At 53.1% G+C, this 15,843-nt stretch overlaps 7 protein-coding genes across 7 annotated transcripts; 4 read left to right on the top strand and 3 right to left on the bottom strand.

The window, feature by feature from the left end:
- The first annotated feature begins 1,645 nt into the window (after window positions 1–1,645).
- On the top strand, window positions 1,646–3,920 carry BDW47DRAFT_88063 (putative amino acid permease family protein). Its single transcript, XM_024820108.1, has 2 exons — window positions 1,646–1,969; window positions 2,047–3,920. The coding sequence occupies exons 1-2, from the start codon at window positions 1,816–1,818 to the stop codon at window positions 3,531–3,533; spliced, it is 1,641 nt and encodes a 546-aa protein (XP_024674472.1). The 5' UTR covers window positions 1,646–1,815; the 3' UTR covers window positions 3,534–3,920.
- Window positions 3,921–4,480: 560 nt separating this feature from the next.
- BDW47DRAFT_88015 (uncharacterized protein) lies at window positions 4,481–5,152 on the bottom strand. Its single transcript, XM_024820107.1, has one exon. It carries the CDS (start codon window positions 5,055–5,057, stop codon window positions 4,680–4,682), a length of 378 nt encoding a protein of 125 aa, XP_024674471.1. The 5' UTR covers window positions 5,058–5,152; the 3' UTR covers window positions 4,481–4,679.
- BDW47DRAFT_101144 (uncharacterized protein) lies at window positions 4,561–6,339 on the bottom strand. Its single transcript, XM_024811602.1, has 2 exons — window positions 5,814–6,339; window positions 4,561–5,752 (listed from the first exon to the last, which is right to left on the bottom strand). Exons 1-2 carry the CDS (start codon window positions 6,045–6,047, stop codon window positions 5,153–5,155), a joined length of 834 nt encoding a protein of 277 aa, XP_024674470.1. The 5' UTR covers window positions 6,048–6,339; the 3' UTR covers window positions 4,561–5,152.
- Window positions 6,340–7,435: 1,096 nt separating this feature from the next.
- Window positions 7,436–8,470, top strand: BDW47DRAFT_87954 (uncharacterized protein). Its single transcript, XM_024820106.1, has 3 exons — window positions 7,436–7,753; window positions 7,890–8,029; window positions 8,079–8,470. The coding sequence occupies exons 1-3, from the start codon at window positions 7,718–7,720 to the stop codon at window positions 8,386–8,388; spliced, it is 486 nt and encodes a 161-aa protein (XP_024674469.1). The 5' UTR covers window positions 7,436–7,717; the 3' UTR covers window positions 8,389–8,470.
- Window positions 8,471–10,516: 2,046 nt separating this feature from the next.
- Window positions 10,517–12,067, top strand: BDW47DRAFT_87918 (uncharacterized protein). The gene has a single exon (XM_024820104.1). It carries the CDS (start codon window positions 10,784–10,786, stop codon window positions 11,678–11,680), a length of 897 nt encoding a protein of 298 aa, XP_024674468.1. The 5' UTR covers window positions 10,517–10,783; the 3' UTR covers window positions 11,681–12,067.
- fhpA (flavohemoprotein) lies at window positions 11,903–13,585 on the bottom strand. The gene has a single exon (XM_024820105.1). The coding sequence runs from the start codon at window positions 13,369–13,371 to the stop codon at window positions 12,124–12,126; it is 1,248 nt and encodes a 415-aa protein (XP_024674467.1). The 5' UTR covers window positions 13,372–13,585; the 3' UTR covers window positions 11,903–12,123.
- A 1,106-nt stretch (window positions 13,586–14,691) lies between these two features.
- BDW47DRAFT_123474 (aquaporin) lies at window positions 14,692–15,813 on the top strand (the record flags this gene model as incomplete). The annotated part of the gene is made up of 3 exons (XM_024816060.1): window positions 14,692–15,015; window positions 15,092–15,392; window positions 15,452–15,813. 3 exons carry the CDS (start codon window positions 14,692–14,694, stop codon window positions 15,811–15,813), a joined length of 987 nt encoding a protein of 328 aa, XP_024674466.1.
- Between the last annotated feature and the right edge of the window lie 30 nt (window positions 15,814–15,843).

Raw genomic sequence — 15,843 nt, 5'->3', positions numbered from 1 at the left:
TCTCGATTTGGACTTGGACAGGGTGGCCAAGCGTGGTGATGGGGACTACCCTGAAACTTATGATGAGCTCAAGGATTACAATCTGAAAGGGGGAGTCAAGCGCAGTGATGAGACCAGTGCCGGCGATGGGCCCTTGGATCTCGATTTGGACTTGGACAGGGTGGCCAAGCGCAGCGAGCCTAGCGCGGACTATTTACCACATCTCTATTCTCCTCCTAGGGAGGCCAAGAACAGCGAGTAGCAGGGTTGGACAGCAGGCAGGGACAGTAATTGCGTTCTTTACGTGTGAAGAGGGGGCAGCAACTCGCCGCAAGGCGGTATTGTCTGACTGAGAGCGATCAGGTTCGCCCAAAAAGAGAGTTTGATAATTCGATGATTTGATGCGTTGACTGTTTGTTTCAGACTGCTTATTTGGTGATTTCTATGTTGCGTGATGAAACCAGAAAACCCACTTAAAAGACACAAAAGGGAGGGTTCTGATATCTGCATTCCGGACCACTGTTTGCGTAGATAAGACCATGGCACCTTGTGGTCGCTCTGCGCTTCTGATGGAGAGATCGAGGCAATACCTCTTTATGAAAATGGAGTCAAACGATACTCTTGTGGCGTCGGAGCAATGGGAATGATTGTATCGCCCGTTTGACGACTTTGAGCATTCTCGACAGATCCAACTAGGTCCTAGTCACTTTAATTGCCGCAACGGAAGATGGCCTCCCACGTTTGTCGACGGTGGAGACTGGAGAGATGTATTCCCCGCACGAGTATACCCCATATCCACTCCTGTCCGCCCCACCGTCAGCCCTCGGAGGAGAGTCGATACAGGGATGAGCATGTGGCGATACCGCCTCGTCGTCATTGTACTATCCTGAATAGTGATGGTCGGGCTTGATCCGATTTCTTTGTGTCAGGGGCTGAAACCTGTCGACAGCTTGAGGGCGCCCAAGGACCAAGACCGCTGATCTGTGCCTAATTTGGAGTGGGAGAAGAATGTCAGGCCACTCGAGATGATTGTGATATATATGCCCACTCCTTCCGCACGGGACTGGTTTCATTCTGATCTCTTATGGTCATCGATCCCTTGATGTCTGTATGAGTAAGAGAGCAAGAAGATGCCACGGAATTTCGACGCGGTCAGATCGACAGTCGCGATATCGAGGGCGCTGATAGGTCGCATAGACTTGCCTAATCGGGTCTTTGTGACGAGGCACTCAATCATCACTGGACGGCCAGGTGGACGGAAATGATGGGGGAAAATAACCTCACAGTTGATTCTCCAACTCCAAACCTCCAACACGTCGAATTCTCCCAGACTTGGGCGTTTTCACTGGTCTATCATCTCCCTCGGGCTAACCCGCACCAATCAACCCGATGGTTGCATTCGCTTGGCACACGGTAACGTTAGGCTGGATTGGATACGATATGTTAACCCCGCTTAGGAAGTCCTGCCGACTGAGTATATCCACACCTATCTCCCCCAATCCCCGCAGAATCAACTGTCCATTAGCTAACTTATCACGGACCCCTGATTAAGCTCCCGTTTGATAACCAGCATGGTATCTCGGTTCCCTGCTGACACTGGCCCGTGAGGGGAAGCAGATACGATATCGCCCCCGGGAAGTAGTAGGCTACCATTCAGGACGACTGGACTAGTATATAAATCGCGCAACCTCCCCAAACGCCGTGGCTGAGAGCAGTAACCCAACCGCAAGAAAATGGACAGGAAGGTATCTTACTTTTCCGGCCTTTTGAATCACCTTCCCTACGCTTGAATCGACCTTCTTCTTTGCAAATTTTCTGTCCCGCTCGTCCTCCCGTATGGACGTGGAAAACAATGACCCCATCAAACCGGTGCAGTCGGTCGACCAAAGCGTTCAAGATGCCCACGATCTCGCGGCCATGGGCCACGACCAGGCCCTCACTCGCAAATTCGACACGTGGAGCATGTTAGCTCTGGCGTTCTGCGTTCTCGGTAGCCCTCTCCCCTAATTTCGTGAAACTGTCCTCGCGCCCGCGCACAGTCCAAGCCCCCCTAACGATTCGGGATAGGGACCTACTCCACCTTCGCACAGGACCTCAGCTCGGGTCTCGAAAATGGCGGGCCCATCACCATCCTGTGGGGTCTCGTGCTCGTGGCCATCTGCAATCTCTGCGTCGCCCTCTCCCTCGGTGAGCTGGCCAGCAGCATGCCGACCGCGCTGGGCCAGGCATACTGGGTGTTCCGGCTGTGGAACTCCCCCTCGGGACGCTTCTGCTCGTACATGTGCGCCTGGATCAACACCTTTGGCTGGTGGACCCTGACGGCCTCCCAGGTCGCCTTCATGACCGAGTTCCTGCTGGGCATGAAGAACATGTTCCAGCCCAGCTGGACCGGGTCGGCGACGGGCTGGCTGGAGTTCGTCGTCTACATCGGCGTGGTGGTGCTGCTGACGGTCATCAACGTGGTCAGCTGCCGACGCGAGCGCATCCTGCCCTGGATCAACAACTTCGTCGGTGTCTGGTTCACGGGTCTGTTCGTGGTGCTGTCGCTGGCGCTGCTGATCTCGGTCGGCACCAAGGCCGACCTGTCCTTCCAGCCCGGCGCGTTCGTCTTCGGCCGCTGGATGAACCAGACAGGCTGGAGCGACGGCGTCGTCTGGTTCACGGGGCTCGTCCAAGCCGCGTACGGACTGACCGCGTTCGACGCCGTCATTCACATGATCGAGGAGATCCCCGCACCGCGCCGCAACGCGCCGCGCGTCATCTGGATGGCGGTGCTCCTGGGCGCCGTGACAGGGTTCATATTCATGATCGTGTGTCTGTTCTGCGTGCAGAGCATCGACAACGTCCTCGACTCGCCCAGCGGGCTACCCTTCATCGAGCTCATGCTCGAGACGGTCGGCCTCAACGGCGGCGCCACGCTCATCGCGCTCTTCATCTTCAACGGCCTCGGCCAAGGCATCAGCATCCTCACGACCGCCTCCCGACTGACGTGGGGTTTCGCCCGCGACGGCGGCCTGCCCTGGAGCCGGTACCTGACGCACGTCGACCCCGTGTGGAAGGTTCCCGCGCGGGCGCTCTGGTTCCAGGGGGTGCTGATCGGACTGGTGGGGGTACTCTACCTGTTCGCCAACACGGTGCTGGACGCGATCCTCAGCGTCAGCACGATCGCGCTGACCGTCTCGTACGGGCTGCCGATCGCGGCGCTGCTGGTTGTCGGGCGCGACCGGCTGCCGCCGGGGCCGTTCCGGCTGGGTCGGTGGGGCCCGCTGATGAACTGGGTCGGTGTCATCTACTGCGCCATCACGACGGTCTTTTTCTTCTTCCCGGGGTCGCCGTCCCCCGCGCCCAGCGACATGAACTGGGCGATCGCCGTGTTCGGGGTTATGCTGGTCGTTGCTGTCGGATTCTGGTTCATCCAGGGCCGCAAGACGTATCTCCGCACGGAAGACGCCCTGGCGCAGATGATCGTCGCGCAGCGTTTGGAGAACGAGGGGTGGGAGGGGGATGTTGGGGGAAATGTCGGGGGGAAGAAGGCGGATGGACCACATTCATAGGATGGGCATGGATAGGATGGGCCCTGGGGTTATCTTTGGTGTATCTTGAAATGGAAATAACCAGACAATCCACTCGGACTATACAGTCATACATTCCCGGCGCGCCGTGGTAGAAGTCCCAAGGGATGGGAGAAATGTCCTGTGTAGAAAGGGTATTTCCAGCTGTAGCCATAGATCCACGGCGCAAGCTAGCTCGCAATAACACCAGTCAAGAGACAGGAGTAGCATAATCCCTCGACTGCACAATTAATCGATCGATCCATTCCTTCGTTCAGTCTGTAGAATAGTGGAACGCCAGCATATCAGCCGACTTGCAGAGTCTTTCCCCACAGATCGCTCGTGGGCTCCACTTGCAAACTTGCCACTATTCACAAATTTTGCATAGTCCTAAAGATTCATTAATTCCATCAGTATTTTCATACTGTTTTATCAGTCTTCGCACATAATCAAGCTACCTTTCGCCATAACAAAACACATTGATTCATTAAACATGGTCGATCCCCAAAAGTACGCACTGGACGGAGAGGTAACGAAGGTGGAAGGGAGGTATCAGTAGTTCAGTTCTGTATGCATATAGCAAGATACTAGAATCCACTCCCGTGGCGAAGGGGCGAGAATAAGCAGTAGAGATGTGACAAAGTGGCAGACCCGAACAGAAAGCCAAATAGGCACCTTTTACCCATTGTGTATCATTGTGTTATGCCCACTAATAATACAAAAAGTATGAACAGATTCTAGACTCCCATCGAACCACCACCGACCGAGGCATACAGATACAGACACGGTCACCTCGCTTGCTCTGCAGGATCTGTCGTTTTCTCCCTCGCAGGCTCGCTACCCAGCTAGCTAGCTATTAGGTGCTTCTAACCGACTTGGGAAACTAATTCGCTCGGCCGGGCGGCGGATACTAACTATTCTAGTAAACTGAAACTACTAATCCACCAAGATCGCCGGTTCATGACTATCTGGATTTGGATCTATGCTTATCCACTCACCTGTTTCTACCTACATGGACATGCACAGGCGTACATGGGAAAAGAGAGGTATACATGAGAGAAAAAAGAAAGAAAGAAAGAGAGAAAGAAAGAGAGAAAAAAAGGATGAATGAAAAAAGCGGACTTTGCCCAGACAGCAGTCTTACAGCTGTCAGACAAACTGATCCACTTGTGACGTTCGTGGCTGGGTTCTGGACCTCGGATGGAGAGGCCCGTGTGGGTCCAAACCTGTGTTGTACTTGCTACTAGGTTTGCTGGGTTTCACCTGTCCAGGACTCGACACATTTATCTTGGGGATTTTATGGAATGAACTATACTTGGAAATTCGAAGTTGGAACTTGCTCAAGGTGATGAAGTGGAGTTGGATTGGTGTTCCGGGTATCCCATGATGGTCAATGATATAAAACAAAGGAAATGAAAATAAAGAAAGAAAGAAAGAAAGATAACTCCATCCCATAGCCAGCCCCATCCCGGTGTCATGCAATGAATACTTTTTCTCAGCCGTCACAAATGAAAGATTAATATACATTAAGTAAAGAAATGATAAGAGGGATCCCGGTACGATTCAGAAGTCGAACTCAAGAGTGCAATCGGACCGAGAGGAAAATCGGACCAACAGTAGATTTAGTAGCGTCTCCCCAGGCCCATACTCTGCCGGAGTAGCGTCATCTCCTTCCGCATAGCCTGGTTCGCCTCTTGCAGCTCCTGCATGTAGGCAATGGCATTGGAGAGAATCTCGGACTTCTTGAGGGAGGCCGACGACCCGCCGCGCGTGGGCCGCGAAGCTGCCGTGGCCGAGGCGGACATACTCGTGCCGACGGCGCCGGCCATGGCCTTTTCGAGGGCGACGAACTTGGCGTTCATGTTGGTGCGGTACCGCTTCTCGATGATGTTGTGGGCGGCGCGTTTGGCGGCGTTGCGACCGGTGGCGGGACCGGTTGGACCGCCGCCGCTGCTGGCCGAGTCCTCGGAGAGCGTGCGCTTGAGAGGTTTGCGAGGTGCAGCGGAGTCGATCTCTGCGGGGGTGGGCACGGACTCGTCGTCGTGGGGCTCGGAACTGGGCCAGCGCGACCGGCGGGCGGGTTTGGCGGCTGGTGGGTAGGATTGACGGCGGTGGGTTGGGCTGGATGGAGGGTGGTTGTCGAAGTTGAGCATGTCCATGGCGAAGTTGTCGAGGGAGGAGAGGTGGGTGGGGGACCAGGACTGATCGTCGCTTTCGACGTCCTATCGTTCTGTTAGTTGGTCTGTGTCTGATGTATGATGCTTGATGTATGAGAAGACATACCGATGGTAAAGACGCAGCCTCATTGCCCGGGTGGTGAGACATGGAATAACCGGTGATGGACTGCTGGACTGGACGTTCGGAGAATTCCTTGGGGTCCATGGGCAGCAGCTCGTCGGCCAGATCCATCTGGAAGGGATCGGGGAAGACGGGATTGAGGGCAAAGAGGTCGATGGCACTGTCGTAGGACCAATTGCCCGAGAGGGGGTCGGGCTCGGAGTAGGCCATTGTGTTCATGGATGGATACACTCTATTGAGTGATGTTGTTCTTGATAGTAGAGTTGTGTTGAGAGTAGTGTTTGGTGATGGGAAGGATTTCGAGATTGATATCAAAGTTGAAGCTGATCGTGGTGAGGAGTACCGTGGATCGTAACAGCCAGACCAGGGATATAAAAGGAGAATCCAGACAATGATGTAATCTGCTCACAGACCAGAGTCATCTAGCAGCTTTCGTGTTCTTTGGATCACCCCAGCCGGAAGAACAACATCCAGCAGACGATTCGAAACGAAGACGACGGCCGGCTCCGACAGTACGAGATGGGAGAGCGAGAAAGTATGGAAAGGAAGAACCGGCGCGTGTGGTGGAGGAGGATCCACTTCCCGGCCGAGGCTCGGGTCCGATAGCCGGTTATGACTTTACCCATATCACGATCATGATCTATCTTCATAGATCCATAATTACTCATTTAACAAACCAATTATGATACTTGTTTATACATATAGAATAATACAAGACATATATCACACATATATATCATGAGAGAATCAAGTACAAAACCAAACAAAAACACGTAGAAGAAAGGAGAAGAAAATCCATCAAGACCAAAAACTGCTTGTACCACCGGAGACGGCCGCTTCCCAGACCTGATTCCTGATCCCAACGAGTATCAGGCCCAGCAGAAGGGTCTTCCAGACAGATTCTGCAACCAATAATCTCCTCCCCATTACTCAGTTCATCTATTTCGGGCCTGTCAACCTGGCACAGACCAGGATGTGTTCCAGTGGTGGACATTTACTGGTCAACTCCCACGGAACTGCCCTCCAGCCTGTCTGTCACCGTAGCCAGAAGCAGCTAGGCTTCCGATGTTTTCTCGACTGTGCACTCGGTGGAATCGCCCCTTGTCCAGCTGACATCGGAATCAGTCGCGCTGTCCACGCTTCCGGGTGGCGCTATTGTCTCTTCTGTCTTCCCGCGCCTGTCTTCCCCAGTGCCCCAGTGGCCAATGCGGCATTGCCCCTTATTCCTTCAAACCGAGTCGGAGGCATCGAACAGGCTAACTGGACCCACTCTCGCTTCAACGGCTGCTCCCTAACCACTATGGAATGGGTCAAAAGATACTAAACCAAAATAAAATATTTCCTGGTGTGAGATCCCCCTCGCAACCGGGTTCGGAATCCGGAACCCTGGCCCCTCCAAGGTCCTCCTCTCCCCCGTGGTGTGATCCGGCTCGCTGGCTTCCAGGCCTGGATGGCATCGGGACCTGCCGTGGGATTTCCATGTGGATCGATCGCCTCCCCTTGGCATCGGTGCTCGCCTCTTGAAGAATTCGATCGTGGTTTGACGAAATTTGTCCTCCACGGATTGGCTGGGATGGCGCTGCCTCTTCGCCCTTTTTCAGCCGAGTCAACTCGCTAATCGAATCCGTGGAAAAAGCCTGTCTCTATTCCGAGTCTGAGTCCGTCAATCACAAGACAATCCACCTCGGATTGTGCCGAGATGGTCTACCTCTGTTGCGGGTGTTGTCTTGGGGCTTAGGGCTCGGATGACGTCATTTGTCTCTGTTGTAGCATTCTGTTGTAGCATGGTCACCAAGATATCTTCAACATCTGCCATCTAAGCTAGCCGCTATCGTATATCGTGGACATCGGGTAAAGCTTCCATACTACTAGGTCAGGTATCTTGGCGGATGTTCCACCACAGACTATTCGCATCCATCTCATCAGTGAGTCTCACCTCAGGCATCCTCCAGGCTGAGCTTCGACACAGATCACAGGATATCTTTCTAGCATACCAAGCGTTGAGAGATATCTAGAACAAGTTCGGTCATCCAAAACGAATCAAAGGGTAAAGGGATATAGATAAGTCGTCCACAAACAATACTCTCACCAGAGAATCCTCTACACTCCCAAGGCTCAACCCACACATCAGCCCACACAACGACCACTCCATCCCAACCATCCAATCAGCCAACAATCAACAACCAACCACGGGTCCCATAGTTCGTCAAGAGTGGCCGAGCGCAACATTCTCAGCTGATTTTTATACAGCTATCAGCATCTGCCTCGATCCTGCGCCCCATGGATCGTCCACATATTCACTCCTTCCACTCACCCATCCAAACCAATCCATAGAGAAATAATTGGTGAAAACCATGCGACTGGGACTGCATTAGGGACTATCAATGCCGATGGCAGTATGCCGATCGACCGGGCTTTCGTGAGCATCGAGCTGGTGCAGAAGAACGTCCTCATGCTAGGCTGGAGACAGGTCGACGTACTCTCTCAATATGGATGCGCTCGACGCCAGTGCGCAATGTCTGCCGCTGGAAGGCGGAGTATCAGCTGCTGTGACGTGTGAAGGGGTCAGCTCGCCGGCGGAGAATAAACATGTGGGGCAGATATGATTCGAGATGAGATCTCTGCAAGACTGATAAAATGCGGTCGGTCAACGTGTCAGCTGACCTGCCTGATTTTTCCTCCTTGCAATCTTACAACCTTCCGTAGTATTGATGACCATCACTCTCATCGCTGTTTTTGACGGGCTTCATCGGTCGTCCTACGGATTTGATTTTGGGGATATATATATTTAGGTAGTGCTGCGATGGTAATAGTCGGGATGGTAGAAAAAGTATTATTTACTGATGCTTTTATGTCCTTGTCTTCTTTTTGATCTAAGTTTACATCTTATTCTCCGTGGCTCAGATAATTTGATAATTTATATCTTGAGTATATATATGGTTATTTGTGTAAATCGACACCGGCCACCAGATGGATAGTACAGATGTTGTCTACTTTGTCACATGACAACCAGTCTTGATCGTGTTATATCATATATAATGTGAAAAATCTACAAATAAAGTAAAATTTTGAAAACAATAGCTGTCGCTCATTAATGTCAGCAATAACCCAACCTACACTAGGCTAGATAATGCCTAATAATGACCATAGGGATAGGTAGGCATTGTCTGGCCGAACAGAGCTTTCTCACAGTGTCTGAGATTCTATACTTAATTCTGCATACCATTTGAAACTTTTATAGCTTCAGAAGATCGTTTAAATCAAGTATAATTACCGTTTATATCCGCTTTTCTGCACACAATCGCACTGCCCCAACAACCATGACAAAACTAAACTACATAATTCCCATCCCTCCAATTATCCCATCCTCATCAACACCACAGCAATGGGAACAGACACAGCAAGATTTACATTATTTTACGACAGTCAACAGTGGGCCGCGCTCACACGCCCCGAATGCGCCCCTGGACGAAATCAGGATGCCAGGATCCGATCCAATGGACCGATCCTGACAAAATCACCCCTGATACCAAGGCAGTGCAAACCCTGCGCTCAAAGTCGGAGTTAAATGCTCTCCGCATAAAGTGGAACCGACTGCAGTGAAGGGTTGAAGCCGATGGAATGATAATAGCACGGGTGGTTGAGAAGAGAACGCTGGTAGCGACTGGGATTCTCCTTGTTAGGGCTTCTTGGGTCTTGTGCCGACCGGAGAATTATGTAGTTTTTGCATACGGAGTATTTACTTTGAATATCCACTAAAGCATACATACATAACCTGCCATGTACAATGGACACCACTCCTTCGAACAAAAGATATATGCGTAGTATAATTGATGGTAATAGGTAACCATGCCCAGCGGTGCCTCCTGATATGCCGGGGCCACCATCCTTGATCCTTGTGAATTTTTCTAAAGCCACCCGGACTTTGGTACGCCCCGATCTCAACACTAGAGAAACTGGGTCGGAGAGGGAGAATTAAGCTTGTACACCAGCAGGGGGGCCGTTTCATATGCAGGGGTGGTTTTGAGATATGGGATTCTACTGGGTGAGTTTGCGGCGCACGCTGACGCCAGCACTGCTGAACAATAAAACAACATCAAAATCGAAATGGAATAATATTCATAGTCGAAGCAAGTCACAAAAGATTTTTTCCTCGCAGTTGTGAACCAACAAAGTACATAATAATTGTTAAGTTGTATATCCCTATTGAGGTCGAGCAATTGGTCCGCCAGAAGGCAGCGCACAATCCTGCCGCCCCTTCCTGCAGCGTTCATCCAGGATTACTATTCCTTTTAAAGCCTCCGGGCGAGGACTCGATCGATGCGCAGCCATTACGCCCTGTCTGCGCCCCTCGGGGGAAACGGATCGGATTAGTGCTGAAGCTAGGGCATGGGTCCAAATCCTTCCGGGAGCGGATGTGAGTGCGGGCGCCGGCCCGTGGTTGACGATCCCGTGGAGGGGGATGCTGTGTTTGGCCCGGTCTTGCTAACGCTCAGTGACCGTGAAAAAAAGGCGCGCCCTGGTGCCGTTCTTGCAAGATGCTAGCTAGGACAAGCCCAGCAGGAACAAGATGCTTGCCCTATGTCGGACTTGAGCTCGCAGACGGAAACATTTGGAAGTCCGGTATGGAGCAGTGATGGATGTGCAGGAATGTTTGCCGTTATTAGTTTCCTTATGATTGGCATTGTCTTGTTGTCTTTGGCAGGATGAAACGCCGGGGAATAGCAGGTTCGGCATCGGAGAAGGATAGCTATGAGTTCCTGTTGGCGGGAATGTCAAGAGACTGGACTGCATCCCCTCAGGCATAGTCAGAAAGTGTCTCTCTTAAGAAGCCTGTGAGAACGTCTCTCTTGCACCAAGCTCTCCAAGTTCGATTTCTGTCCTTCTCCTGCCAGCGAAGTCCCGGTTGAATCTCTTCCATACCGTCTCGGACCGGCCAATACCAGTCAATCGCCATGTTGGCACCCAAGTTCCTCCTTCTCCTCCTCACCCTCCTTTTGGGGGTGGTCTTCGCGCGAGATGCCACCGGCCTGTCCCTCCACGACAAGAGAGACCTTCAAACGCGCCAAGACGGCGGAGCACCCGCAGAAGCCGAAGAAGCCCCTAGACCAGACACCCCCCTAAGCCTCATGCGCGACGAAACGATACGACCGCCCGGAAAGGCAGTCCCTGTACGAGGTCAAGACGCGTTCCTATGGTCCGGCGCTGCGCAGCTCCCCGAACCGCCGAGCGACGATGAGTTGGTAGCGATGACACGCGACGCTTACGACCTGATGATCTGGTATGCGACAAGAGACCGGGTTCCCGAGACAAAACACCCCGGATCCATGACTGGCTTATCGGTAGACAACAAAGTCTACTTCTTCTCGTCCCTCAAGGGCTCAGGGCTCAGTGTGTACGCCGATCGCAAAAACAAGTCAGATTCTACAGCCAATCCGAATGTCCCTTCCGGGGTGCAGGAGGCGCTCAAGAACTGCTATCTAGCTAGCCAAAGAGCGGCCCAGGACGCGGGCGAGGGAGATGGCCAGGCCCAGCACCGGACTGGGGCGTCGTGCGGGGAAGTCATGGCCTCTTGGGCCTTCTTTAATGAAAATAAAGGTAGCAATCTGGAGAAGGGAACGTTCGTCGCGTGGGGGCCCCAGAAACGGCGCAACGGGCAGCCCGTGTATAAGATTATGCCTCCCTGTGGAGGTGGACAGAATCCTGAGTGGGGTTGTGACAGTTTTCTGAAAATGTTGGACGCCAGAGCGGTCGACCGGCGCGTGGAACCGGCCTCCCATTATGCCGAACCTAAGGTTGTGGTTCATTTTCCGCTGAGGGGATTCATGCGTCGGCTAAAATTGCGCGACTGACATAATATATAAATACTTGACGGGGGGGGGGGTGCTATAGATCAGCTTGTACATAAGCACGAATCGACAGACCAGTCTCTGCATACGATAATTATCGTCTGTTGCCACATGAGAATCCCCGAGAAGTACGTTGTCATTAGTAAAGAGCGACACAATCTCGAAAAAAGGGAAAAAGAAAAGACAATATACAGCCAAGATTCAAAGTTTATCTCGCAAAGCGATCCTTGTTGATATACTCTGCAGCGAAGTAACCAACATCAGCAGTTTAAGTCTACATATATAATAAGTACAGTCTAACTATGCAAGGACAATAAAAAGATGACGGTGTTTGGGAGGAAAGTAACCAAAGTGTATCATATGCTCATGTCTCGTCAAACAATATTCAATAGAGTGGCGGAGACCTATTGCTAAATTCCCAAGCACCGTGGCATTCGTAAACAAAATCAAGCCGGCACACCGCCAGTGCCGAACAATTCAAGATTTAGTCGGTCGTCACCGACGCCCTGTTCGCGCAACCACGCCCGCATATCGACCATAAAGCTCTCAGGTCCACACACGTAATACCCGGTAGTAGGGTCGTCTAGGTGCAAGTCCGCGCTACGGTCCAGCAGGGGCAAGGTGATGCGGCCCGCCTTGTCGTAGTCAACGCCGGGGGTCTCATCGGCAGCGGGCTCGCTGTTGAAGAAGATCGTCTTGAGCGAGGGAATCTTCTCCTTCAGCCCCTGGACGTACCCGTGGAAGGCACGCGCCCGTGCCGTGCGGGCCCCGTGGATGAACGTGACCGGGCGGTCGGGTGCCGTGTTGCCGGCGAGGGTGTTGAGGATGGACATGAGGGGAGTGAGGCCCACACCAGCACCCAGCAGGACGACGGGGTTCTTGCCGGCGAGTTCCTCGCGGAAGAAAAAGTCGCCGTAGGGATGCGACACCTTCAGCACGTCGCCCTCTTGCACGTTGGCGTGCAGCAGGTTGGACACGTATCCCGGGCTGGTCTTGGCGCCGGGGTTGCTGAGGTCGAGACCGGGATGCTTGCGGACGCTGATGCGATAGTGGTCGGCGTGGGGGGCGTCACTCAGCGAGTACTGGCGCGCCTGGGGGTATTTGAGATCCGGCACAAACAGCTGGACGGAGATGTACTGGCCCGGTTGGAACTTGGGCAGGGCCTGGCCGTCGACGGGAGCCAGGTGGAAGGAGGTGATCTCGGCGGACTCGGGCACCTTGGCCACGACACGGAAGTCACGGAATTGAGTCCAGCCTTCGCTCTGGCGGTACAGCTCGGCCTCTCGGTCAATCATGATCTTGGCCAGCTGGCCGTAGGCCGTGGCCCAGGCGTCCAGAATCTCCGGAGTGAGGGCACTGCCCAGAACTTGACCCATGGCCTCCAGCAAGTATTTACCCACGATGTCGTACTGCTCGGGCTGGATGTAGAGCGACGCGTGCTTGTGGCAGATCAGCTCGACGGCCGGACCCAGAGCACCCAGATCATCGATGTGAGACGCATAGGCGAAGAGGGCGCCAGCCAAAGCCTTGGGTTGATGGCCATTGACTTGGCTGGCGGTGTTAAAGACCGCGTGCAGCTCCGGGTGGGCGGCCAACATATTCTTATAGAAAGTAACGGTGATCGTCATGCCGTGTTCCCGGAGGATAGGCACGGTGGCCTTGATCAGGCCGACTTGGTCGGGGGTGAGGGACATTGTGGACGGGAATGTGGAGTGATGCAATGCTTTGTGAGTCTGTTTGCGACGAAGGATGGGGAAAAGCAGGTCCAGGGCCTTTATGGGGTATTTATACAAAATTGTCAATTTGTCGTACCGAAACACAAAACCCTTGTCAGCCCATTCTGCAGGACGTGTTGGGTGATTTTTTTCTTGTCCCTTTCTTATATCGGCAATGACTGGATCCCGACCTCACGGTTACATCTCCGCGGAGCATTGAGTTTTCTATGACAGTAGTTGGGCGGGTCACTTGGTTGGCAGCCCAAGCATGAAAATTCGACCGATATCAACCTGGGAGATAGATAGGCAGGTATAACTATCTACCTTCGAGCTCAGGTACCCTATAGGAAAGCTCTCCATTATCACCTCAAAGCTTTGTCTCCCATCCTACCCTGTGTATTGATGTTATCTGTCCAGGCCCTTGAAGCAGCTCCATCGTGCGGTACTTTCTTTGGGGCTAGACACGTATTACACATCATCAGCCCACTCTCCTTGCTGCCGGGAGATTTAGGGAGAGTGGGGAGATAGCTCGGCAAGGTCTGAGATGGCCAATAAAGGGAATCATGATTGGGAATCCAGCAAACGGATCCGGGATTCGGGATTCGGGAGTGGTGAATGCATGACCCTGGAGTGGAGCAACTGGATGAATAGAGTAGGTGAGTGGAGTTTTGGTTCTGGGATGTGAAATCATGGATTGGATAGAAAGGAGGGGAGTGCTGAGTCAGTGCTGAGTCAAGAAAAGATTCATAATTAGTAATGACTCAGCATAGCATAGCACATCCCGAGCTGCCTCATCGGATCAAAGATTCACGACCTTTTTCATCTTCATCTTTCATCTCGCACTTCCAGTCCATCCCAAACAAACCAAACTCTCAGGATGGGGTTTGACTGGGCATTTCCACTACGCCACATTTTAACAGAATGATCCCGTTATTGGTACAAACTCTCTAAGTGGAAGACTGCTTTACCTAATCTCTTGCATCGACAATGACTGACCTGCCCGTCTAGATCCGCTCCCAGAGACCTGGGTGGGCCGCGTGCCCACAAAGAAATGATAACTCTATCTCTTTGAAAGTAGATGTTTGCGGATATTCTTTCCACTGGCGGAATGGACGGATCAACAGAGTTCAAGATCCCCAGCAGTCATGACGTCGCTAGGAAACTCCGAACTCAAGGAGTATAAAGGTCTACCGCAAGGCTCGCATAGGATCCCCGGCTCATATCTTGTGTGGTTGCTGGCACATTGTTCATTGTGCATTGTGCATTGTTTACCCATATCCTCCACCATCCACACTCACCATGGCCCTCTCGAAGTGGCTGTCCCGCAGAGGCAGTGGCAAGTTGACGCCGGTCTCCAGCTCGAACCAAAACCGGCTGCCAATGCTGGGTCTGGCGAACACATGGCACTACCACTTCGTCGCGGTGGTGGGCGAGTTTGTCGGCACATTCATGTTTCTGTTCTTCTCGTTTGCCGGCACCCAGGTCTCTAAAACACCCGAGCCGCCGGATGGGTCGCCTCCGGATACCCAGAATCTGCTGTACTCGGCGCTCTCTTTTGGGTTCTCCCTGATGGTCAATGTTTGGGCGTTTTATCGCGTGACGGGTGGGCTATTCAATCCTTCTGTATATTTCAACCTCACCCGTTCCCTCACCCAGACAGCCAGGAGCGAGATGCTGATCAGGTATATTTGAGCGATAGGTCACGTTAGCCCTCTGTCTATGCGGCGGCCTACCCCCACTTCGTGGCCTGCTTGTCTTCGGAGCGCAGATCGTGGGCGGTATCGCGTCGGCCGGTGTGGTTAGCGCGCTGTTCCCGGGCCCTCTGAACGTGTCTACACGGCTCGGCGGCGGCGCTTCCATCTCACAGGGACTGTTCATCGAGATGTTTCTTACGGCGCAGCTGGTGCTGGTGGTCATCATGCTGGCGGTCGTCAAGCACAAGTCGACCTTTTTGGCACCAGTCGGCATTGGCCTGGCTTTCTTCGTGACGGAGATGATCGGTACTCCACGAACCCTTCCGGTGCTTTTCTCCGTATACCGCAGAGATTGACTGTTCCAGGCGACTACTACACCGGCGGCTCCCTCAATCCTGCCCGCTCGCTGGGCCCGGACGTGATAAATCGTAGCTTTCCCGGATACCACTGGATCTACTGGGTCGGACCTCTGCTCGGGTCGCTGCTGGCCTCCGGGTTCTACGGTTTCCTGTCGCTTTTCGACTGGCAGGGCGTCAACCCCGGCCAGGATTACAACGAGTATGAGGCCAAGGGGAGCCTTGGATCGGAAGATTTATCCAATGGGCGACAATCGCGCGCCTACTCCGATGCCACCACCCTCAACCGCGGGCAATCGCCGCACGGGACCAGGGGCAACGGAGCTAACACGGTGACTCCAAACATTGCGCATGGAGAGGAGCAGGTTTAATTCCTCGTGTGGTCGACCTCGACTGTAACT

The sequence above is a fragment of the Aspergillus candidus genome (genome assembly GCF_002847045.1).
Source record: "Aspergillus candidus strain CBS 102.13 unplaced genomic scaffold BDW47scaffold_8, whole genome shotgun sequence".
NCBI lineage: Eukaryota > Fungi > Ascomycota > Eurotiomycetes > Eurotiales > Aspergillaceae > Aspergillus > Aspergillus candidus.
This window is presented reverse-complemented; position numbering and strand designations above follow the sequence as displayed.